The following is a 26,235-nucleotide window of genomic DNA, read 5'->3' on the forward strand; positions in this document are numbered from 1 at the left end:
GGCCGCGGCCCTAGGACCGCGAAGCCCAGGCGGCCCTTCGGGGGCGGGGCCTAGGGCGCGGGGCGGGGCGTTCCCAGGGCGGGGGCGGGGCCTCCGGTTTCCCTCGCCCTGAGGGTTTTCGCCGCCTAGGGCGCAGGGCTGGCCCGCCGCGTCCCTGCCCGAGTGCTCGCAGCTGGGGCCCCGCTTTGCTCTGCTTCTCGCCGGTGCCCTCGGGCAGGGCGGGCCCTCCATTCCCTTTCCTCTCTATCATTCGGAAACTCCAGAAACACGCCCCAGTGTCCCCCCGACCCGGAGCACTAAAGGTATTGATGGATCTGATGAGAAGGTAAAAAGCCCGTAGCCTAGGCCTTCCCCGAAATGTTGAAGTGAATTAACCTGCCGGTTGTAGGATGGTCTGATCCGGAGGGTTTGACTTAATCCTCTACTGCGAAGGAGGGCTGTTGCCATGGGGTTCCAGGGTCAGGACTCAGGATCCACAGCGAGCTCTTGCAGTGCTGGTAGACCACTGGGCTTTACACGTTTAGCGGTTCCGGGGCTGCGGGGCGGGGTGGGTAGCTGGAGGCCACTTGTGCTGGGATCCACCCTCTTTTTCACAAATGGATAGAATGTAGACTGCCCTTTCCAAATCAGGCTGGACAAGAAGTTGCCGACGAATTAAAAGATGTTAACGCAGAACCACAAAGGTCATGGTGGACTGTATATATAGCCTGTTATCTTAGAATAGTAGATTTTTTATGCTTTAAATATTAACTTCTTAAATGTAAATATTTAACACATGAATTTTTTTTAATGTTTCCTTGGTGGCTCAGATGGTAGACTCTGCCTGTAGTGCAGGAGACACGAGTTTGATCCCTGGGTTGGGAAGATCCCCTGAAGAAGGGAATGGCTACCCACTCTTGCCTGGAGAATTCCATGGACAGAGGAGCCTGGCAGGCTACAGTCCATTGGGTCATGAAGAGTCAGACACAACTGAGTGGCTAACACTTTACTTTCACTCAAAAAAAACCACTGATTGCCTCAAAAAATGGAAATGGCCAGGGAGCTGGCCAGCCTGGGGGTTCTGGACACTTGGGAGACTTGGCTCTGACTTCCAGCTCGGCACTTACTTGTGGGAGACTGGAGCCAACCTTTTAACCTTACCTGAGCTGTTAAAGTGACTATAAAACAGGGGTAAAACCACCAACCTAACAGGGCTGTCAGGATTAAATAAGATATACATAAGCATTTTCTGAAATGGTCTCCAAAAGTGACATTGCTTTTTTTTCTGTAATGCTAAAGCACATTTGCACAAATGAGAGCCTTTTCATTCCTTTTTTTGTCCCCACTCCCTTTTCTTTTTATACATTTGTCTCATTGAAACTTGTTTTGATTAAATAACACTTCGAAATTCTGCGAACAATAACAGCTTGCTCACAGCAACATTTTTTAATTATTAAAACGAAAGTGCTGTCAACTTAAATGTAAAAATACTCTTGCAAGACCAGTACAGAACTTGGAATAAATATTGTTCATTTTTTATAAAGACCTGTTAGATGGAATATTCTAAAATTCACTAGATGCCTCATTTCTGGATTTTCAGTTTGTCCCGAATGAAATGCTGTTAGGCAGGTTAATACTTTTATTCAACCGGTCATGCTACTATAAAATATAACTCACTTTTGTCTCATTCTTACTGTTTACATTTTGTAACAGGTAAATGAGCTAGTGCCAGTTACAAGGGAGTGGCTTCCAGAGAATTGTATAGCATATTGGTAGGTTAGGAAAGGAGATTCTATTGATCAATTCTATTATGCCAGTTATCTTTTACTATTATTTCTTTAAAAAAAATATTTTTAAAGTATAGTTGATTTACTGTACAGTCTTGTTAGTTTTAGATGTATAGCAGTGGTCCAGGTACATACATAGATTATTACAAGATATTGAGTGTAGTTCCCTGTTCCTTTCCTCTTTCAAAGTCAGCTTTCACACAACCACAAAGTTCAGGGGATGCTTTTATTGACATACTGTATGGGGATGATTGCTGGAGTCAGAAGACCTGGTTTCTGACCCTACTCTCCTGCTCACAGGTGAGCTGCTGAGCAAGCGCCACAATCTGTCCAAGTTTCATTTGAACATGTCATACACAAACGAAGGGGTGGAAGGCAGAGTTCTGAAGTTCAAGTGGCACATATCAGAATCTCAGTGTTTTCCTATCCTGCTCCCCTGTAACAGTTCGAACTGCATATTTTGTGGTTTTTGAACACTGGGGAAGAGAACAGTGCAGCGTTGTGATGGAAGAAGCGAATGAAGGCTCAGAACTCCAGTAACTGCTGCTGAGCTGTGTGGGATGTGTAAAGATTGATTCTGGACCTGGAGGAAAAGTGGGAAGAGTCATCATGGGAAATGAAGTGTGTGTATTCTCTTCACATACTGCCTCTTCAAGGATCCTGGGAGCAGGTACAACTCAGCACAGCTTGTGCTTTTGCTAGAAAGGAGAGTTCTTCAGCTGGTTTGAACACCATTATCTATTGCATTTCCCCTCTCTAATTAGTATACGTAAGATAACATAGAATATATGTAAAAGAAAATGAAAATAACCTATCTTACCACCTAGTGATGACTACTATATTAACACTGTAGAATATTTTTTATTCCATTTTTCTGTTACATATATGATTATTTTTTTTTAATATATATATGATTATTTTCAAATAGGTTTAAAAGCTTGTTTTTTCCTGTAGTATAACTTTCCCCAATTTTTAATGGCTGCATATTTTTCCATCAAGAGGATCTGGCATAGCTTAACCACTTTTTTAGAGACTTCTCAGTTTTTCATTAGTGAAAATGACATCCTTGTTGTATATATTCTGCTGAATCATGTCCCTGTTCTAGCCTGCAAGGCTATTACCAGCATGTAAGTTATAAGCTTTGTAAAGGCTCTATTACCAGTATCTTCCAGAAAGGTTTCACCAACATAGCTTCCATGAGAAGGTAACTGTGTCCTTCACTAAGTCTTTATTGATAGAATTTAAACCTGACACATTATTATTAGGTAAAAATGACTCAAATAGCTAAAACCTATTTTCCTTTCCTGAGTTACTGGTTTGGTTGAATATCTTTCAAGTGGCTACTGGACATGTGTATATTTTTCTGAGTTGATCATATATTATTTACCCCTTATTCTCTTTTTTTCTTTATTGATTTATAATAGTTACTTATCTGGAGGTTCTTTTTTCTTTTGGAAGTGAAATCAAGGCTTAATTTATCTGGTTAAAGTCTTTAAAAAGTCTAAATAAAATGAAGGATTTAATATCTAGTGGAGGTTTTAATATCTGTAGTTTTATTAATGTCTTCTCTCTCTGTTTCTCTTTCATAGTAATAATCACTTCACAATGAAATGGAACAACATGGAATTCAAAAATGGAAGCTCTTGGAATCAAATATTTATCACAAAATGAACACTTTCAACTTTAAACATACAATCACTTTTCTCCATACTTAACTCAAAATTAGTAAACAGAATTTTATTCAAACTGTACAAATACCCTTTACATTTAGCCTGAGATTAAGCATGAGAAAATTCAAGCTGAAGTTAGACTTCATTGCCCAAACACTTAAGCATGTGAAAATAAAGCTGAGGATGAATATTCATTTGTCAAACATAATTTAAGCATTCCGATGAACTCTGACAATAATAACCCAAACCAAACTTTAAACTTGCTCTGGTCTACATGATCTTCAAGAGTCTAAAAGTACTATTGTTTAATAATGATTTATAAAAGTCTTCAAATGACAAATTATGAAGGTATGTCCAGATGCAGAATTTTAGTTCAACATTTGTATAGCTGCTGCTTTGACTAGTATTAAAAAAACAACTTCCCAATTCTTAATATTTAACATGTACTTGAAAAGATGTAGCAGCATGGTATAGTTTATTTTATTATAAATATTAGTACCTGTAATAAAATATAAAATACAGAGTCTCCCCTTTTCAAATAGTAAGTCTCTGAATGCTTCATTCATCCTTTGGTTTCAAACCCATACAATGCGCTCATGTGACATTGTAGATTTTGCATCGAGACAGAACACTGTACATCTGTTGGGAAGGAGGGGTGCTGTGGGAATACCAAAGCACTACATCATAGAAAGTAAACGCTGAAGCAAAAATACTTTCTGAATATATACTGTACATCATGTAAACAAACATTCATAATAAGAATCAACACAGGCCAAAATATCATTTTCTAGGAAATCAGAATCTCCTTTCTTTTACATCACACACGCTAAAGATGCTTTTTGTTAGGAAGAGAATGGAGCCTGTTCCTATATTTGTTTATGTGCTTAAATATCTTGGAAACAAGTAATTGTTACATTCATTTGCTAGGTTTGTCCTCTTCATTGGCTGGCTGTTGCAAATAAGGAATACAGTACTATTTCAGTACCTGTTTTTCATGTAAATACTAGCTATGTAATATATAATGAACTCATTTTTATCAGTCCATATTAATAATATAAATAGATTCAATGAAGCAGTGAATTTAAAAATTTGTGCAGGGGAAACTAGTTGATAATTTGTTTCCAATAAGGCTAGTAGCAAGATAATTACTACAAAGTTAGTCTGAGCTAGTAGTAAACCCCTGATTTAGCGAGCTGAATCAAAGTCTGAAGTTAGGTCATTTTATTTCCTCTATTACTGTGCAAATCTAGAATTTCCTAGGTAAGAGAGAGTGCTGGCAGCCTCAAAGTCCTGTAATAAGAGAATAAAATACTGCTTAGGTTTCTGAGATGCAGAGATACTACATGAAGAAATCTGAATGTCTTAATGATGGTGTCACAGCAGTGACCTCAGGATTTCCTAAATGAATCAGAAACTATGAAAGACCATTCATTAGTCAATAATCAATCAAAAGCCTACATGTGAAGCAAAAAAAATGATAAAAGATACAAAATCAAAGATGCACTTTCTGCTATGACCATATGTAGCAGTTTCAAGCTGTATGTCAACCTTGTGTACCAGCAGGAGCCTCCTCTAACAGGAAAAAAGCTTAGTCATGACTGTCCCTCTCTTTTCAAAGCTTCCAGTCTTTGAAGGAGCGCATTTCCAAATGCTTCCCGGTATGCAGGGCTGAGCGTATCCAATAAGGAGTAGACTGTTTCGTGGTAGGGAGTCTGTAAATGACCATCCACCTGGTCGAAAGCATACCCTACCACCTACGAGAAAAATGCAACAGTGAATTAAATAATCAGATTTCATCTTGGTACAGAAAGCAAAAAAAACACAAGTTTTTACATGGGTCACTCTCTAATGACATTATGCATTTCTCAATCAATACTTAGAATACACATATTTTAAATATCCGTAAAACCTATAATATTTAAGCAATTTATAACATAAGGAGCATCACCAGCAAAATGCTCTCACCATTTTTTTCTCAAAATTTAAAAGGTTTGATTTACTCACTCTTGATCCTGCAAATACAGAAAAGAGTTGAAAAGGCTACACAAAAACAGTATTTCATTTCATAGTCTAAAACATGTTTCTACTTAATTCTACATATACTTTAGAGGGTCTTTTTATAAAGACACTATACTAATTACATTTACTATAATTAATAATTATAATACTTTTTTATTCTTTTTTATTCTTATTTTAAATAAGAAGCTCTTTTTAAATTTTTTTTAAAATAAAGAATTCTAAAATTTACTTATAGTTTTAATTCTGGTTTATAATTAGTTATCTGAAATGACACTTTCATGTTACTAATACATGACTTATGTGCTCAATTCTGTGAGATAAAAGGCAATGTTATTCTGTGTGTGTTTTTCTGTTTGTTTTTTCCTTTAAACACAGCTAAAGCTTTTTTCTCCAACAAGATTATAAGACCTATACCCTGGCTCACCAGCATAGTGTAGGGAAAAATCAACGTAGGTTTTGCTGACTTCACTAAAGCTTGTGGATTCCTCATACAAACTCTCAATTTTTATGACATCTACTCAAGCCATAGGAGATGCATGTTTATGCCAGAAACAGAAGCAGTGCTGTTGTTTCCAATGAAAAGCAGAGGCAGACACCTAAGGAAGATGAACTGCACCACTGTGGAACCACGCCCTGTCTCAGTCCAGTCTATGGCCCACTATGATTTTGTTTGTTCCTCTCTTATCCCTGATATCTGTGGTCTTCCTGAGAACAGGGGTCATGTCTTATTTACATGGTTTGATGTCTAATTCCCCACACAGGATAGTTAATAAATGTCAACTGAATCAGGCTGAAAAAAATAAATATTTGAGTACCTATGTGCCAGGTTTTATAACTGACCCAGATTTTTGTGCAAACTTTATTCACATAACATCCCCCAAATCCTTTTCAGCTTTTGTTTTAAATCTCCAAGTTACAGATAAAGAAGCAGGGACTAAAGCTGACTGACTCACCCAAGGTCACTCAAATTCACAAAGATTTCTAACTGTCATCAAAACCTTTCCTACCTCACCAGAATTAAACAGTGTTAGAATTAATTTACCTAGGGTTATTTATTTCAACTTTTGCTTTGTCTATTTCTATATAAGGTCCACTTCTAAACACTGCAAGTTTTGGGTACAAATTTAGGGATTTAGGAAGGGAAGCATAAAGACTAGTTAATTCCAGGATTATTCTCAAAGTCAAGATAAAGTTGTGCCAGAAATGAGAGTAGTTACAACTTAGGTTTCAATGTAAGTGAGCCTCCACCAGGGGATACACAGAACATGTGACTCACACACATCTTAGGGAAACTGAATCCAGTGAAATAAAATTCATGTGCTTGTTTAATGTATCACATGACCTTCTTACTTGCTTAAATCATGTACTCTACTACTTCATGATCCTGTGCAACTTTGGCAGAACTACTCTTAACGGATTTAGAAACAGAAAAGTCAGATTTCTGACCAAGCTTGAAGGCAAATTTATTTATTTAAGATGTGCCATGTGACTTGCAGGATCTTAGTTCCTGACCAGAGGTTGAACTTGGCTATGAAATCGCAGAGTCGTAACCAGAGGACTGCGTGGGAATTCCCAAGGTTAATTAGTAAAGTTAAACAGAACCATGGTGCACGAGTGCAGCTGAGAGGAGCTACCCCATGTCCAAGGTCAGGGGCGGCGGCCAAAAGGAGAGACCCCTCGTCCAAGGTAAGGAGCGACGGCTGCATTTTGCTGGAGCAGCCGTGAAGAGATACCCCACGTCCAAGGTAAGAGAAACCCAAGTAAGACAGTAGGCACTGAGAGAGGGCATCAGAGGCAGACAGACTGAAACCACAATCACAGACAACCAGCCAATCTGATCACAGGACCACAGCCTTGTCTAACTCAGTGAAACTAAGCCATGCCGTGTGGGACCACCCAAGACGGAAGGGTGATGGTGGAGAGGTCTGACAGAATGTGGTCCACTGGAGAAGGGAATGGCAAACCACTTCAATATTCTTGCCTCGAGAACCCCATGAACAGTATGAAAAGGCAAAAAGATAGGACACTGAAAGATGAACTCCCCAGGTCAGTAGGTGCCCAATATGCTACTGGAGATCAGTGGAGAAATAACTCCACAAAGAATGAAGGGATGGAGCCAAAGCAAAAACAACACCCAGCTGTGGATGGGACTGGTGATAGAAGCAAGTTTCGATGCTGTAAAGAGCAATATTGCATAGGAACCTGGAATGTTAGGTCCATAAATCAAGGCAAACTGGAACTGTCAAACAGGAGATGGCAAAAGTGAACGTCGACATTCTAGCAATCAGTGAACTAAGATGGACTGGAATGGGTGAATTTAACTCAGATGACCATTATATCTACTACTGTGGGCAGGAATCCCTTAAAAGAAATGGAGTAGCCATCAGTCAACGAAACAGTCAGAAATGCAGTACTTGATGCAATCTCAAAAATGACAGAATGATTTCTGTTCATTTCCAAAGCAAACCATTCAATATCACGGTAATCCAAGTCTATGCCCTGATCAGTAATGCTGAAGAAGCTGAAGTTGAACGGTTCTATGAAGACCTATAAGACCTTCTAGAACTAACACCCAAAAAAGATGTCCTTTTCATCACAGAGGACTGGAATGCAAAAGTAGGAAGTCAAGAAACACCTGGAGTAACAGGTAAATTTGGCCTTGGAGTACAGAATGAAGCAAGCAAAGGCTAACAGAGTTCTGCCAAGAGAACGCACTGGTCATAGCAAACACCCGCTTCCAACAACACAAGAGAAGACTCTACATATGGACATCACCAGGTGGTCAACACTGAAATCAGATTGTTTATATTCTTTGCAGCTAAAGATGGAGAAGCTCTATACAGTCAGCAAAAACAAGAGCGGGAGTGGACTGTGGCTCAGATCATGAACTCCTTATTGCCAAATTCAGATTTAAATTGAAGAAAAGTGGGGAAAACCACTAGACCATTCAGGTATGACCTAAATCAAATCCCTTATGACTATACAGTGGAAGTGAGAAATAGATTTAAGGGACTAGATCTGATAGACAAGAGTGCCTGATGAACCATGGACAGAGGTTCATGACATTGTACAGGAGACAGCGAGCAAGACCATACCCAAGAAAAAGAGATGCAAAAAAGCAAAATGACTGGCCAAGGAGGCCTTACAAATAGCTGTGAAAAGAAGAGAAGCAAAAAGCAAAGGAGAAAAAGGAAAGATATTCCCATCCGAATGCAGAGTTCCAAAAAAAAGCAAGGAGAGATAAGAAAGCCTTCCTCAGCGATCAATGCAAAGAAATGGAGGAAAATAAGAGAATGGGAAAGACTGGAGATCTCTTCAAGAAAATTAGGGTTAGAAAATTAGAGACACCAAGGGAACATTTCATGTAAAGATCAACTCAATAAAGGACAGACATGGTATGGACCTAACAGAAGCAGAAGATATTAAGAAGAGGTGGCAAGAATACACAGAAGAACTGTACAAGAAAGATCTTCATGACCCAGATAATCACGAAGGTGTGATCACTCACACTCACCTAGAGCCGTGAAGTCAGGTGGGCCTTCTGAAGCATCACTAAGAACAAAGCTAGTGGAGGTGTGGAATTCCAGTTGAGCTATTTCAAATCCTAAAAGATGATGCTGTGAAAGTGCTGCACTCAATATGTCAGCAAATTTGGAGAACTCAGCAGTGGCCACAGGACTGGAAAAGGTTAGTTTTCATTCCAATCCCAAAGAAAGGTAATGCCAAAGAATGCTCAAACCACCGCACAATTGCACTCATCTCACATGCTAGTAAAGTAATGCTCAAAATTCTCCAAGCCAGGCTTTAGCAATATGTGCACCATGAACTTCCAGATGTTCAAGCTGGTTTTAGAAAAGGCAGAGGAACCAGAGATCAAATTGCCAACATCCACTGGATCATCGAAAAAGCAAGAGAGTTCCAGAAAAACATCTATTGACTATGCCAAAGCCTTTGACTGTGTGGATCACAATAAACTGTGGAAAATTCTGAAAGAGATGGGCATACCAGACCACCTGATCCGCTTCTTGAGAAACCTGTATACAGGTCAGGAGGCAACAGTTAGAACTGGACATGGAACAACAGACTGGTTCCAAATAGGAAAAGGAGTACGTCAAGGCTGCATATTATCACCCTGCTTATTTAACTTATATGCAGAGTACATCATGAGAAACACTGGGCTGGAGGAAGCACAAGCTGGAATCAAGACTGCCGCGAGAAATATCAATAACCTCAGATATGCAGATGACACCACCCTTATGGCAGAAAGTGAAGAAGAACTAAAGGATCTCTTGATGAAAGTGAAAGAGGAGAGTGACAAAGTTGGCCTAAAGCTCAACATTCAGAAAAGTAAGATCATGGCATCCGGTCCCATCACTTCATGCGAAATAGATGAGGAAACAGTGGAAGCAGAGGCTGACTTTATTTTTCTGGGCTCCAAAATCACTGCAGATGGTGATTGCAGCCATGAAATTAAAAGACACTTGCTCCTTGGAAGAAAAGTTATGACCAACCTAGATAGCATATTAAAAAGCAGAGACATTACTTTGCCAATAAAGGTTTGTCTAGTCAAGGCTATGCTTTTTCCAGTAGCCGTGTATGGATGTAAGAGTTGGACTATAAAGAAAGCTAAGCGCAGAATTGATGCTTTTAAACTGTGGTGTTGGAGAAGACTCTTGAGAGTCCCTTGGACTTCAAGGAGATCCAACCAGTCCATCCTAAAGGAGATCAGTCCTGGGTGTTTGTTGCAGGGGCTGATGTTGAAGCTGAAACTCCAATACTTTGGCCACCTGATGTGAAGAGCTGACTCATTTGAAAAGACCCTGATGCTGGGAAAGATTGAGGGCAGGAGGAGAAGGGGACAACAGAGGATGAGATGGTTGGATGGCATCACCGACACAATGGACATGGGTTTGGGTGGACTCTGGAAGGTGCTGATGGACAGGGAGGCCTGGCGTGCTGTGGTTCATGGGGTCGCAAAGAGTCGGACATGTCTGAGCAACTGAACTGAACTGAACTGAAAATTAAACTGGACATTTCTAATGTCCATTCCTTGTTCCACAGGTTAAAAACAAAAAATTTTTTTTAAACGAAAAGTTGTTCTCAGGTAGTGCTTTCTGTTATTCTAAACTCAGGATTCTGGTTTAAAGGATGCAGAGAGGTCGTTCTGCCTAGAAAAGCTTACATGTAATAAATAGAAACTTATTCTTGGAAATTTGGAGGCAGAGTGTTCTGCTGTGACTTAATTCTGATCTAACAGCTAGTGAATGGTGGAGTCAAGCATGGTCTATCTATTTCTGTAACTATGGCTGAGCTGCTTGTGGGATCTTAGTTCCCTGACCAGGGATCAAACCCGAGCCCTCAGCAGTGAAAGGGTGGGGTCCTAACCACTGGAACGCCAGGAAATTCCTTCCAGTATGTTGTTTTAGTAGAAGAGATATTTACAGGAGGTGGAAAAGATTCAACACAGTGACTGAAAAATTCATCCAGTGCAGAGAATGCATAATTTTGTTAGACATGCTTAGCAAGAGATAAGAAATCAGGTTTATTCGGGGGGACAGTTACAACAAAATAATCAGAATCAAATCTGTTTTTTCTTTTTCAAAAAATCCATTCTTATGTTGACTGAAAGACTTCAGAATTAATAAAAAGATTCCTAGGGGGAAAAAAAAACTTTCTTAAAAAAAAAAATCTTGGAAGGTACTCAGTATCAAGTTCTCACCTAAAACTGTTTTTCAGTCCCTGATTGCTGAGCCTTTTGGATCAAGTAGTAAAGATTTTTTTTTTCCACCTAAAGAGAAAAAGGACTTACCCTGAGCCCTGCTTCGGTGAGCTCCAGGCAGTATCTGTTCCTTTCCCTTGTTTCCACATTGATGTAGGCCACATCGTCTGCACAGCGCAGCGTTTTTGAGACAAACATGGTGTTAACAGCAAAGAGAACATCATTTACAACTGCTTCGGCTTCCAGCCTCATGTCTTTCATATCAGTTCCTTCAAAGCCATTAAGCTCAGCTTCTTCTTCAAATCCTGACACGCCGCTCAGCTCCATGGGATTACAGTCTGTTTCCATTCTGCAGAAAATTGGGTATGAAACGGGCTTATAAAAAGATATTCACACATTAATGTTTGATTAAAAGCAGTTGTGCCTTGCAACTGCCATTTATTAGAAAACATCATAATGAGCCAACAATTTTTAGGGAAAATATTGCCTAAAACCATTTTCAGTAGTTTTTCATAGCAAAATTACAGACACTTATAGGTTAAAAAAAAAAAAATCTCTTCTCCATTTCTTCCCAAAAAGTTAACCCCATATTAGTAAGAATTCAGAATATTAATTTTTAGCTATTTTCAAACAATGCCAACGTAAAACTCTGAGTACCTATTTCTTTATAAATGTGAAGGATGTTTAGAACTGGATTGCTGAGTCAAAGAACATGCTCATTTTAACCTTCTAGATATTGCTCATTCACCTTCAAAAAAGGCTGCACAATAGATACTCCACCAACAGAATATGAGGGACTTTTTCAGAGTATGAGAGTCTTTTTCACTGCACCCTTTCCGGCTCTTTTTAATATTTGCCAATATGAGAGACAAAGAATGATGTCTCATTGTTTGAATATGCATTTCCTTGATTAAACAACTTTTCGGGTATTTATAAGATTTTTTTAAAATTTATTTTTTATGGGATAGTTTTAGTTCCAAGATCATATAGCTGTGAAAAAAAGAAAACAAATCAGAAATGGTAATGAACTAACGTTGCCTTAAGTCAGAGCTTAAGTCTTCACTTACTACAGGACACTCAATAGTTCATGACTTCTGGATTTGGGGTTTTGCCTAAGAAGCAACCTGCCCCACTCCATGATTACATTTTAAAGCCCTCTAAATCATCTTCTGAACTCTCATTGTCTATCTCTATAGCTAACTCTCTGATCAGTCTGGAATTTGTTCTGTATAGCTTTATTTTCCAAGTGGATAGCCTACTGTCCCAACACCACTTATTGAATAACTACTTTTTTTTTTTTTTTACTGTTTGCTTGAATTGGCTCATATATTATACTTTCAAAAATATTATTTCCTGTGTTTACTTGACCCAATATTACTGCCAGTCTGCTTCCGCCTCTCTCTTCTGTGACTAGTGGAACAGTTGAGGACTGTTAAAAATTCGAAATATATGAATGAGAAAAGTGAATAAATGTGAGACTGCTCTGCAATGTAAAAACAGCTTTTCAGAATAAGATATAATTTCTTTTTACCAGTAGACTTTATAAAAGTAAATTAAGATTTTATTCTTCTTATATGGATTAAGCATCCACTGTCCTAACTGTAGGACGACTCTTCAACTTGCTATGAACATTTATTTGTGCTGTTTGTCTATTACTTTACAGATTCCATCCCTTTCCCTAAAGTTACCAACTTGTGCTCTACTTGTGTGATGTTCAAAATTAGTGGTTCTCAACAGTGGCAGAAACCCCATCTCAGAGAAACTGAATCAAAACCTCTGGGAGATTTTTCTGGGTATTTTTTCAGGGTTTCTGGGTGATTCTACTGTCAGGCCAATGCTCTGAATCATTAGCAAAATTCTTAAGGGACTAGAGTTTCTATAACTGTAGGTCATTTACATATTGTAAAAGTCAAAACTATTTGCTAAAGACAGTTTATTATAAACTATGTGAAGCTATTTCAAAAAACTACTTAGCAAATGTACAAATAATATAATCCTTCAATCCTATTTAAGTAATGATATGTTGTAACTGGCCCTTTATCTTGTTTCCCACAGCACTTGACAGAATTAGTCACTAACAATACAAGTTAATTATAAATTTATCAATTATTGCTAGAGGAATTTGTCAGATAACTGAAATCTCACAATGACTTACTACATATGAAAGTGAAAATATTTGATTTTCTAAAATCTCTCCCTTCTCTAGAAATAATCATTATATTCCTTAATATTTTACTTGGTTTAACGTACAAGAAATGAGCCCATTATTTTTTTTTTACAAAGTCAGGTTTGAAGATTTTGAAATGTTCCTGTCTACTATAAATCGCTTAATACCCTGAATGCCAGACATCTTTATTTTGCTCAAGTAATCAAGTATCTCAATTACAGATGTCAGAAATAATAACTTACATGAAAAAGATGTTTACATGAGAAAGCTTGTTTTAAAGAGTCTAATTCATTGCAGCTAGGACCACAAGGACACGGAAAGCTGAAGACTCCAATACTAGAAGGTAAGAAATCCTCACAGGCCAGTAAAGCAGGTTATCAAACTGCTGTGGAGTAATTAGCACCGGGGGGGGGGCAAAAAAAGAGACAGACACCCTTCCCAAGACTGTGAACTTTTAGATGTTTCTCTGAAATGCTTCTGAATGATGCATGAAAGAGCAGACATATCCAGAACTTTCGAATATACATATAAATCAATAATTTTCATACTGAAGCATTATACAAGTTAATAATATTTTAAGCTATCATTATTTTAGGGTATTATTACAATTATCTTTTGTTGGTTATGACAAACTTTTGATTATTCATCAATATCATTTCCCCTTCCAAATAGTACCCAGATTTTCCAAGGGGAATTATAATACCTCCCCTTCCCCTATTGAGTAGAGTAACCAAGAAATTTGAGCAAGATTGACCCCAATCCCATTTGAGATTGTCCTGAACTTAACACACAGAAAGCTTTCCAGTCACTTTCTTGCAGAAGAGTTACAGCGCCGGCCCCAGCTGCTCCTGGTGCGCACCCCGAGATGAGGGAAATCCGAGGGTGCTGCTGACAGTGGGACGGGAACAGAGGCAAGAAATTCAGAGAAACAAAGCCAGAGCCCTGATGCTGCCCAGTCTTTGCACTTTTCAGTTAGTGCAGCCAATAAATTCCTGTTACTTTATGGCAGCTGAAAGCACACTGCATTAGGAGCCTCCCCCAAATGAAAAGCACTCATAACCCAGCTCTTCAACAGTTTTATAGATGAGGTTTAAAAAAAAACCCCAAAAACAGAACCCTGGGCTTCCCTGGGAGCTCCATGGTAAGGCATCAGCCTGCCAATGCAGGAGACTGGGGTGTGATCCAGATCGGGGGAAGACCCCACACGCCGCGGAGCAACTATGCTTGTGCGCCACGAGTACTCAGCCGGTGCGCTAGAGCCCAGGAGCCACGACTACTGAGCCCACGGACCTCAACTGCTGCAGCCTGCTGGCCCAGAGCCCCTGCGGCAGAAGCTACCACCACGAGCAACCCACGCTCCGCACCGAGAGAAGCCACTGTCCGCCACGACCAGGGACGCCTGCTCAGCAACAACGACCGGCACCGCCAGTAAATACAACTTAAAAGTATTGTTTAAAAAGGAACCCTGGTATTTTTGTGCCTCTTATGTAGAAAGTGCTTAGTGAAAGCTTTGTAGAATATGAGTATCAACATGTGTATTGGTTTCCCATTGCTGCTGAAACAATACCACAAACTTAGTGACTTAAAACACAAATTGTCTTAGAATTCTGGAAGTGTGAAATCTAAAATCAAAGTGTTAGCAGAGCTGCAGTCTTTCTGGAGCCTTCGGAGAATCTGCTTCCTTGCCTTTGTAGCTTCTAGAAGCCACCTGCATTTCTTGGCTTATGGTCCCTTCCTCCACTTTCAGAGCACATCACTTCAGTCTCTGGTCTTGTGGTCATATCTCCTGTACTCCCTTTTATAAGGACCTTTGTGATTGATTATATTGGGCCCAGCTGAACAGCCAGCATATTTCCCCATCCGAGGCTTATGGTTAAAAGAACTGGAAAGTTCCTCTTGTCATAGCAAGTAATACAGTCACAGTTTCCAGGGGCTAGGACATAGACACCTTTGGAGGGGGGTGGGGGTGGTGGTGTCATTATTCTGCCTATCACTGTCCGTACCTTATCAGCAGGGAAAGGCGTGTACAGGTAGGCAGAGTCATTTTCTGACCTTCCTTTTTTAAACAGTCATAAGTTACTTTCAAAAGGAGTACTTGTCCAGTCCACTACCTTCTTTGGGAAGGTTCCTTACTCACAGGTTTCATGCTCCGTATTCTGTTAACTCCAGCACCATAATCACAGAGAAATGTACTGGGGACGCCTGTTTTACTTACAGGCAACATTTCGAGGCTGGGAAGGGGTTTATGAATTGTCCTGAATCAGGAGCTCTGTTCAACTACCTGATCGGGACGGTGACCGGCTCATCCAACCAGATCCTCTCTAGAGGAGAGAACACAGAGCCCAAAATCATGAACTCTGTGTGTGATGACAGGAGCCAGGGAAGCGCAGCAGGGAGCCTTACGGATGGGGCACTAGAGAAGAGGTTTCTGCATTTTGATCATGCATCCCAGTAGCTAAAAGTATTTTGAGCAGGTACCTCCTTATATGTGTATTTATTTACATATACTACCACAATTAGCCTATCAAAACATAGAAATATGAATTTAAAGAGAAGGTAAAAATATGAAATATAAACTCACTTTCTTCTTGTTTCTCAATGGATTATCTTGTGTACCTGACTGTGGAGACCTACACCACTGAGGGTGGGGACATGTATGCCTATGTTGGTGAAGGGACGACGACTAGAATTACTACTGAAACATTAGAGATGCTATTGGGTTAGCAGAATGGTGGACTCATCGGTGTGAGTCCTGTAAAAAATCCCAGATTTCTCTTTCTATAGGCAAAACAACTTATCATCATGTAAGAAATTCTAGTTGAGAATTTCTCTAATTGAACCTGTAGAACTCTGCAATTCTCTACAATTAAAACTGTGCGAAGCACAGAAGAGTTCTTTACCTGTGCTGTCCAACACAGGAGCCACCAGGAATGTGGCTTCTACTCACCTGAAGTCTTGCTAGAGTGACTGAGGAACTGAATTTCAAATTTTATTTAATTTTCATTCATTTACATTTAAAAAGCTAGTGGCTACTGTATCAGCACATGACTAGACCTCTGTGAATACTCCTGGATAATATAATGAATTTGTTGTTGTTGTTGAGTTGCTAAGTCCTGTATGACTCTGTGACCCCATGGACTGCAGCATGCTAGGCTCCTTTGTCCACTATCTCCCGGAGTTTGCTCAGATTCCTGTCCATTAAGTTGGTGATGCTGTCTAACCATCTCATCCTCTGTCATCCCCTTCTCCTTCTGCCTTCAATCTTTCCCAGCATCAGGGTCTTTTCCAATGAGTTGGCTCTTTGTATCACGTGGCCAAAGTATTGGAGCTTCAGCTTCAGTATCAGTCCTTACAATGAATATTCAGGGTTGATTTCCTTTAGGATTGACATAGTTGAAAAAAATCAATAGACATAAGGTACTAAATTCCGCTTATTTTATACATGAGTAACAAGATTTGGAAACAAGCATGTTAGAAAATCTATCTTAGCTATTCTATGGAAGGAAATTAACCACCAGCATTTCAAATGGTAAAAACTAATGAATTACTTTTATTTTTTATTCTTGTTAATTTAGACTATGTATCCATCATTGCTCTAAGCCTTAGAAGATTAAGTAAACACGTTTACTGGTAGTTTACAGCCTCATTTGGGATATATGACAAGCATATAAAATACATACACAAATATTAATGCCATACACATGCAACATAATTATAACTTAAGAAATATATAATTAGAGAACATGATGATATGCCTTGGTCCTACTACAAACTTACCGCTAAACATGTATAAACTTGGGCTGGCTGTACAACCTCAAAGGGCTCACGGTTTTCTCATTTATAGAACAAGGGGGAATGAACAAGAAATTCTTGACTGTTCTTGAGAGCCATGATTTACTACCTAATTGTTAGTTACTATGGAGCTTGACTCGCAAAAGAGGGCAGTCAAAACTGGGCTTGAATGGGCACAGATGAAAAGACTTGAGAGTTGTGAAGGATTCTTCAGAGGGAACAATGGATAACCAGAGTACAGGCAGTGCCAGGAATTGTAAAGAAACTAACTTAGATAGTCTACAACAAGGAAAATGCTAAGAGTAGTAAATGTGAATGGCCCAATTTGAGAAGGAGCTAATACCTAGACAACAGAATTTGATTCTCAAATAATCAGCTGTTTTAAGCTCTTGAGAATGGGAAGAGCGGGGTATTTATATTTAAAGTAGGTTTCTTGTAAGCAGCATAGTTTGGTCTTGCTTTTTCAATCTGATAATTCTACTTTTAATTGGAGTGTTTAGACCATTTATGTTTAATATGATTACTATGATTATGATTACTATGATTGATGTGGTTACTTTTTATCTTGCTGTTCTCTATCTGTCCCATCTGTACCTTATTTCCTTTTCCTTCTTTTTCTACTTTTGAACTGACCACTTTTTAGGATTCTATTTTAAACCTATTGATGACTTTTAACTCTTTGAATGCTTTTGGTGGTTGCGTTAGAATTTATAGTATACATCTTTAACTTATAATATCTTCAACTGTTTTTTAAATTTAGAATTAACTTTAGTTTCTACTTTAAAAAAAACACTAATTTCTGTCTGTGCTCATTTTTTACTCTTTTTTCCTCTTTGTGTTTCACTTTGAATAGTTTCTATTGCTATGTATTCTTTTTTTAATCCTTTTTTTTTTGGCAGTATCTAATCTCTTCTACTTGGATTCTTTTTAAAAAACAACATAATTTCCATGTCTCTACTTAATTTGTTCAATCTTTTCTCTATTTTTTTTGAACATATGGAATAATTGTAATAAATGTTTCAATGTCATGGATATTTCTGGGTTAGTTTCAACTGGTAGTTTTTCTAATTGTTAGGGGTTGTATACTGTTCTTTACATGCCTGATATTTTTTGACTGGATGCCAGACTTCACGGGTTTTACCTTGTATTTGCTGGATATGTTTTTTTATTCCTATAAATATTATTGAGCATTGCTCTGGGATGCAGTTATCTGTGAAAGCTTGATCCTTTCAGGTCCTGCTTTTAGGCTTTTTAAAACAGCAGCAAAACTGATTTAGTCTCTGGTTAATTTTTTCCCACTGTGGAGGTAGAATCTTTTTGGGTACTCTACCTGATGGCCTATGAATTATGAGATTTTTTTCATTCTGGGTGAGAGGAACTAGAACTAGCGCTGGTCTTGTTTGAGCTCTGAAAATTCCTCTAATTCTTTTGGGTAGCTTCTCCACACCTATGTGTTGATCAGTGTGTTTAGCTGCAGTCTGGAGGGGATCCTCTGTAAATATCTGTGGCGCTCACTAAGAAGCTCTCTGCTGTCTAGTACTCTTGCCCAGTTGCCTGGCCTTCCTAGACTCCTAGCTTCATATCCTCAATTCAGGCAGGCTGCTGGGTTCTACCTGGGCTTCTTCTTCCAAGGCCATGCTTAGAAATTCTCTCCAGGCCATCACTCACTGTCCTTCACTGCTTAACATCCAAAGTCTTAAAACCATTGTTTCAAGTATTTCTGTCCACTGTTTTGATTCAGGTGGAAGAGTAAATCTGGTCCCTTTTACTCTATCTTAGCCAGATGTGGAAATCCTGTTACCCAGTTTTGAGCAAATTTTGCAATCTTATTTTTAAAATTTTATTTATTTATTTGGCTGTGCTGGGTTTTAGTTGCAGCATGCAAACCCTAATTGTGGCATGTGGGATCTAGTTACCTGACCAGGGATTGAACCCAGGCCACCTGCATCAGGAGCTCGGAGTCTTAGCCATTGGACTTCCAGGGAAGTCCCTGTAGTCTTATTTCATCAGTTCTTCTTTCATTGATTTTGGTCTCTCTTATATGACTTTGAATCAACTTTACCATCTTGCTTGTTCTTTCATCAATGAGTTAATTACATTTTTGACACATGCTTGCTATATGTTTGTGTAAGATCCATACTATTTTACTTAAAAAACTGTATTTTAACACTGTTTTACGACTTTTTAATCCTTTCAAATTCAGCTCTGACACATCTATTTTAGGATTCTCTATCTGATCTTATGGTAGAGTTAATCACTATATCTTGCTTCCTTAGAATTTGTTTTGATACTTCTGTAGATATCATACTTCATAGCAAATGGAGGTCTGTGGTATGACCATCATGAGCACAGCATCTGGCAGAAAGCAGGTTTTCACTGAATACTTTCTGAATGAATAAACCGAAGAAAAAGTACTTTGTTTCTCAAGCTATAGTAACTTACTTAGCTCTGTGACATGGGGCAAAAAGCTACAGGATAAACATGGAAGACACTTCTGGGAATACAGATCACTGTTAAAGTAACAATATTATGAAGTTTGATGCAAAACTGCCTAAAATTTTAAAGCAAATGGCAATTTCAAGCCATGTGGGCTTTAGGTTGGGCTTCCGTGGTGGCTCAGCAGTAATGAATCTGCCTGCCAATGCAGGAGACACGGGTCAATCCCTGGGTCAGGAAGAGCCCCTGAGAAGGCTGGGCAACCTTCTCTAGGATTCTTGCCTGAGAAATTCCATGATAGAGGAGCTTGGTGGGCTCTAGTCCATGGGGTCGCAGAGAGTCAGATACGACTTAGCAACTAAACAACAATAACAACAAAGCTAGTTTAACCTTTATTTTCCATAACACATAACATTTAATGTTTTCAAGAGCTCTGAGGTGTTTATTTTGAAATTAAAAAATTTAAATCAGTATCACTTGCAGCATTACAAACACACAGTATTTGTAATTTAGGTAAAAACAGCTTATTTTTCCATTTATACACTCATTTATAAAATTACTCTGCACCCTACTTTCAACAAAGACACAGATACACAGCCCAGTAATAATAAAAAATCAAGCCAAGTGCTTCAGTTGATTAAGGAAGGTGAGGGTCAAGAAATATATACTGTTCATTTGAGAAGTTTTTTTTTTTTCTCTTAAGATTTAATTAGGCAGCTCATGAATCAGGCAGAATTCCATCTGGCAACGAGAAGTGTTCTCCTGGAGAAGTTTTTTTAAACTGTAAATAAGCAACCAAACTACAACCCCGTAAACAAACTTTCCTTCAAAACCAGAAACTAGTGAGATTTCTAAGAAAAGACTAAAAAATGAATGCTTAACCACCAAAACCAAGATAACACTGGGAACTAGTTTTTTGTTTCTATATAACCCTTTAGGTTATATAGAGGATTGGTACTATATTTAATATGAGGTACATTCTAACTAAAAGAGATACAGATATATCTAAAGAGATAGAGAAATAGAAAACCTCTTTGTTTTCCATTTAAAATCTGGCTGTCTACCAGACTCTGGGCAATATTCTGTTGCCAGCACCTTCAAAAATTGGAATACCTTACGGGCGATTTTAATCTGGTACATTGCATCACCTTGCATAAAGTTTCCAATGATTCTTTATAACATCATACATAAATTATTTAGGAACCAGCTCTTACTTCATCCGCTGGTATAATTTTGGTGCTGTGTTAGTCGTTTGGGGAGAATTCATAAAACTAGTTATCAGATATCTAAGACCAAGATATCAAGATCACAAAGTTCTTTATTCTCTACTTCTTAACTCAGTAGACTGTTTTGTTTCATCACAAATTTACAGCATCAAAGAGCCAGCAAAAGACTGTAGATTCTTCCTTGATGGCAAAAGAATGGGCCTAGAAAAGAGTCCTATATGCAGCATAAAAAAAGAGCAGAGCCAGAATGATTCCAAGAGCAGTACACAGACATGAAACTTACATCGTGAAAGTTTGATGTTTCAGTTGCCATGACAACGGTCAGCTGATAGCTAGAATGTAATATCTTAATCATGATCATAGCTGACCCTTGAACAACACAGGCTTGAATTGCACATGTCTACTTATGTGCAGATTTATTTTCAATAATAAATACTACAGTACTACATAATCTGTGCTGAGTGAACTGGCAAATGTGCAATTGTATATTTAGAGAACTGATTGTAAGTTATGGGTGAATTTTGAATTTTGGGAGGGTTGGTGTCCCTAACCACAATGTTGTTCAATGGTCAACTGTACTGTTACTTGTATCACACATCACAGTCTGGAAAAATCCTCTTGTGAACAACAAGTGGCCACATGGTGTGACGGCTAAAGGGCTCTTCTGCACAGACTGATCAGGGCTAGAATCTCAGCTCTGTCACTTATTCGGAGACTTGGGGAAAGAGATCTTAATCCCTCTAGTCACACATTCCCCCTACCTAAAATGAAGCCAACAAGAGCATCTACCTTAAAAGAATCCTGAGAGAACTAAATGAGTGAATACGCGGAAAGTGCTTAGCATGGTACCGGGCACAGTAAGCAAGAAATATTCTCTGTTAACTATTATACATTAAAAATAAAAGTACTTACGTTTCTTTAAAGAAAGATTGACCTTTTAAAAAAAATTTATTTGGCTGCGGAGGTCTTAGTTGCAGCATGTGGGATCTAGGAGTCTTAGCTACTAGACCACCAGCGATGTCCCAAGACTGACCTTTGACCTAAGGTCTTGGACTCCAAGTTCAGGGCTCCTTGGGCTTCCCTGGTAGCTCATTCAGTAAAGAACCTGCCTGTAATGCAGGAGATCTGGGTTCAATCCCTGGGTCAGGAAGATCCCCAGGAGAAGGGAATGGCAACCCGCCCCAGTGTGCTTGCCTGGAGAATTCCACGGACAGAGGAGCCTGGTCACAAAAGAGTCGGACACGACTGAGCGACTAACACTTCCACTTTCAGGGCTCTTTATAGCATGTGGAGTGGCTATGGCTTTGGCCTTTTAAGGCTCTGAGAAGCATGTGACACAGAACACTACCATCTTACTGTCACCGCAGGCAAAAAAGGCCAAAATCATCTCAGGTTTTCTTTTATTTTACATGTTAACATGGATTTCTTGCAAGGATGACTTTTTTTTTTTTGTCATGACCATTCAGCCTCTGGTATCTAGCCTCTGACCTGTCATTACAAGGTTTGGTTGCTAATTACTTTCATCATCCTCACTTAATTAATGATTAACTGTTAAAATTTTGTGATAGTTTTTTGTCTTTGATATAACACAAAACGCCATTAGGATGAGTTTGTACCTTATTTGAGCTAGATGTATAATTAACAACAGATCTTAAACCTTAACAATTTATGCTGAATTTCTTCTAGGAAGTACAAAATGGACTCGACAACACACTTAACACTTTGAAAAGAGTATGTTTGTTTTTACAGAATCTTCCAGTTTTTATTTTCCTTTTCTGATATTTGAAATTTCACACATTTTGTGGACAGTCTGAATGTAAGTCTATATTCCAAAAAGAAATCACTTATTTAACATTTCAACTCGAAAATGTAAACTGTCCATTCATCAAAAGTCTGGTTCAGACCTCCCCAAATCTTAACTCCCTGCCAGACTGGCTCCTGCACTTTGACATCATTTTGTTTATTCTCCTTTTATGGGAAGCGTTATAATTATTCATAAATATAGTTTCTTATCTTTCAAATATATCCAGAATCCAACAGTTTTTTCCCATCTTCACTTCCACCACTCTCATCCAAGCCAGTGTCACTTCTGCCTGAAAGTGAAAGTCCCTTAGTTGTGTCCAACTCCTTGCGACCCCATGGACTACACAGACCATGGAATTCTCCAGGCCAGAATACTGGAGTGGGTAGCCATTCCCTTCTCCAGGGGATCTTCCCAACCCTGGGATAGAACCCAGGTCTCCAGCATTGCAGGCAGATTCTCTATCAGCTGAGCCACAAGGGAAACCCTAGATCATTGCAATATCTTTCAAACTGGTCTTGCTTTTTCATCTCTGGGCCTCTTACCTCCATTTAAGTCTATTCTCAACACAGCAATCAGCATGATCCTGTAAAAACTTTGGCCAGATTATGGTACTTCTTTCCTCAAATCCATTCACTGACTGAGTACAAAGGTGAAGTCCTTATAGAGACTGCCCCCTCACCCCCAAGCCTCCAGCTTCTCCTCTTTCCCTCATTACCTCCCAATGTTCCTTGAACTCGCTAAGCATCTCTTGCCATAGGGCCTTGCCCTCTGCTGTTCCCCCTGCCTGAAAAACTCCTCCAGGTATCACTTACCTTGCACCTCAGCTTTCTCTAAGTCTCTGCTAAAATGTCACCTATTAAACAAGAGGCCTTCCCTATTCCCTATATAAAAGTAGCAAACCTATCTCCTATCCTTTCCATTACTTTATTTTTGCTATTGCACTTACTACTGCATAAAATATATTTGATTATTGCTTGCTTCCCTTCCCTTCAATAAAATATAAGCACTCCATGAGGGCAGGGACTTAATCTGGTCACTGCTGTACCCCCAGCACCTAGAACAATCCCTGGCACACAGTAGGCAATCGGTAAGTATTTACTGAATAAAGGAATGACCCTTTCACTATAGATCATAGCTCCTTGAATTCCTCTGTACCTTTTTCACATCACCAATTGTGAAGACTTTCATCCAGTGGACCCTTAAAAAACATTTAAAATTAAAGAACAAAGGAATTGAAGTTACCAAGAAAAGAATGCTTGGGACAAGTCTACAGAGAACGAGGGGGACTAGAATGCCAGCACCTACATACACTGGAAAGCACACTGGTTCTAAAAGAAAAAGATGGTTGTGGAAGGGGAACCAGAGCTTTCCCCAACTGACAACATTTCTGGGCTCCGTTAGTATTTCTAAGGCAACTGTGAAAGTTATCCATGTGTAAATAAAATCTTAAACCAGTAGTCTTAATTTGCTAATCTTTTTTTTTTTTCTTTCCACAGTTGGCATTTACTAATGAAACCAGGATCCTTTTAACTTAGACAGGACAAATCAACAAAGTGATGGCAAGTTTACAATCATTTACTAAAGCTTACTGAAGGGGGCCTTGAGGCAATCATCCCAGCTTTTAAGCTCTCTTCTGATGAAGTGATAGACTCTGAAATACCAAATAATTTAAGCAAAACCAGGCCGCTAAAAGAATTTATAACTTATTAAACTTTTTACACTCTGAAAACTAGAAATTCTTAGTGACAACCCCCACATGCCTTTCCAGTAAGTTTATTACAATTAGTTTCCTCTGACAGGTTATAAGACAAACATCCAGTTTGCTTGAGTTTTTAAAATATTTATTTATTTGGCTGCACTGGATCTTAGTTGCCACAAATAGGACCTTAGTTCCCTGACCAGGGATTAAACGCAGGCGTCCTGCACCCGGAGCAAGGAATCTTAGCCACTGAACCCCAGGGATATCCCTAGTCTGCTTGAATTTTAAAAGGATATTTCATTTACCCCACCTGAATAACCAATAAAGACATAACTTGGCAAAAGGAAAAGAGGGGTTTAATTTACTATTCTTGATTAAACTGTATGTATCAAGCCTGGTTTCTTAATTCATACATTCATTTTTACATGCTCATCTTACTTCCTCCAGTTCTTCCTTGAGTCTGTGCTCGTGACCACACATTTTTCCTTGTTATTCCTGATTTAAATCAAAACAATGGGTATCTTCCCATTATTTTGGCTCAGTGGTCAAGAACCCGCCTGCGAATGCGGGTTCGATCTCTGGGTAGGGAAGATCTGGACGAGATGGCAACCCACTCTATCATTCTTACCTGGAGAATCCCATGGACAGGGAAGCCTGGTGCGCTGCAGTCCATGGGGTAGCAAAAGAGTCCGACCGGAGCGACTAAACAATCGGGACCCTACGGATATCGTTTAAGCATCCTAACAATCTCTGGAGATAAGACATTACTAATATGCTTAAGAAGAGGGCGTCAGAGGATGAGAAGGTGGAGGGCATCACCGATGCAATGGACATGAACTTGGGCAAACTTCAGGACATGGTGAGGGACAAGGAGGCCTGGCGTGCTAGTCCATGGGGTCGCAAAGAGTACGACACGACTGGGCGACTGAAAAACAATATGCTTAAAGTTGGCAAGGACTCAGACAGGGCAGGCGGTGGCCGGTACAAGGCGCCTCCTGAACAAACGCCGGACTAACAATGCCCGGCACAGGATTCTAACCCGGGACACCTGGCTTCCGGGACACCGAACACCGACCGACATCACACGCAGGCCTCCTCCGGGTGGACCAAGTTGGGAGCCGGCTCCGCCCCTGCAGGAGTTGCCTCCTAAAAGGCAGGAACACGACTGCGCAGATTGCCAGGCCAGCACAAGTACTTTTGCCCAGGTCTCCGCGGGGTCGGAAGGCTTTGGCATCGATCCGAGAAAGCGGTTTTGCCCACAAACGCCTCGGAAACTCAAGTTTTTGGGTGTGTGCTGGCGCAGCACACACCGAGGGATGAATAAAGCGCTTTGGAAGCTGCAAGCCACCAGACAAAACGGTAGAGAAGAGGAAGCTTTGGAAAACAATACCTGGACGAGGCGGGCGAGGAATAAGTTGCTGACAACGGGCACCGGTCAATAACTGGGGGTGGGGTTGAGGGGTTGGGGGGAGCAGAGATACTCCCGAGAGGCTGCAGCCCTTCCCCGGGGAACCGGCGGCGCCCCGAGAGCCCGTTTCCTGGGTCCGAGTCTAAAGGTGAGCGGGAGCGGTCCAGGCCAGAGCCGCCCCCAGAGCCCCCTCAGCCCGGGCACGGGACCTCCTTCTGCAAGCCGTCCCCGCACGGCCTGGTCCTCCGCGCCGCGTCCCAATCCGAAGGCCCTCGGCTCTTCCCCGAAGCCCTCCCGGTCAGTCGACCGGCCGCCAGACTCCAGACGCCAGCCGCCCGCCACCGGCCCCAAGCCCGCTCACCTGCGCTCCCCGAGTCCTCCGTCTGCTCCCTCCCGCGGCGTCTGGAACCGATCCGCGGCCCCGCCCCCTGCCCTCCCCACCCTCGCCCCGCCCCCTCGGAGCAGGAACTGCTCCCTTCCGGGCCCTTTTCCCCGCCTCCCCGGCCCCCACCAGTGTGGCGTCACTTCC

The 26,235-nt window shown here is 40.1% G+C and overlaps 2 protein-coding genes and 1 long non-coding RNA gene across 4 annotated transcripts in view; 1 reads left to right on the plus strand and 2 right to left on the minus strand.

The window, feature by feature from the left end:
* AK7 (adenylate kinase 7) overlaps nucleotides 1-493 on the minus strand; it is a 64,201-nt gene extending 63,708 nt beyond the window's left edge. Inside the window, exon 1 of the mRNA XM_020899126.2 lies at nucleotides 376-493. The gene's annotated coding sequence lies outside the window, so the exon portion shown is untranslated. The remainder of the gene's footprint in view (nucleotides 1-375) is intronic.
* On the plus strand, nucleotides 144-3,630 carry LOC139038692 (uncharacterized). The gene is made up of 3 exons (XR_011491757.1): nucleotides 144-325; nucleotides 2,067-2,436; nucleotides 3,356-3,630. It is a non-coding gene; the product is annotated as an uncharacterized lncRNA (long non-coding RNA).
* On the minus strand, nucleotides 3,299-26,150 carry GSKIP (GSK3B interacting protein). Of its 2 annotated transcripts, none has more exons than XM_020899127.2 (3): nucleotides 26,068-26,150; nucleotides 11,265-11,523; nucleotides 3,299-5,190 (listed from the first exon to the last, which is right to left on the minus strand). In XM_020899127.2, the coding sequence occupies exons 2-3, from the start codon at nucleotides 11,520-11,522 to the stop codon at nucleotides 5,029-5,031; spliced, it is 420 nt and encodes a 139-aa protein (XP_020754786.2). In that variant the 5' UTR covers nucleotide 11,523; nucleotides 26,068-26,150; the 3' UTR covers nucleotides 3,299-5,028. The 2 variants fall into 2 exon arrangements, with proteins under 2 accessions (XP_020754786.2, XP_020754787.2); XM_020899128.2 differs by lacking the exon at nucleotides 26,068-26,150 and adding an exon at nucleotides 25,689-25,978.
* Nucleotides 26,151-26,235: the final 85 nt, after the last annotated feature.

This window comes from Odocoileus virginianus, chromosome 16 (genome assembly GCF_023699985.2).
Source record: "Odocoileus virginianus isolate 20LAN1187 ecotype Illinois chromosome 16, Ovbor_1.2, whole genome shotgun sequence".
In the NCBI taxonomy this organism is placed as follows: domain Eukaryota; kingdom Metazoa; phylum Chordata; class Mammalia; order Artiodactyla; family Cervidae; genus Odocoileus; species Odocoileus virginianus.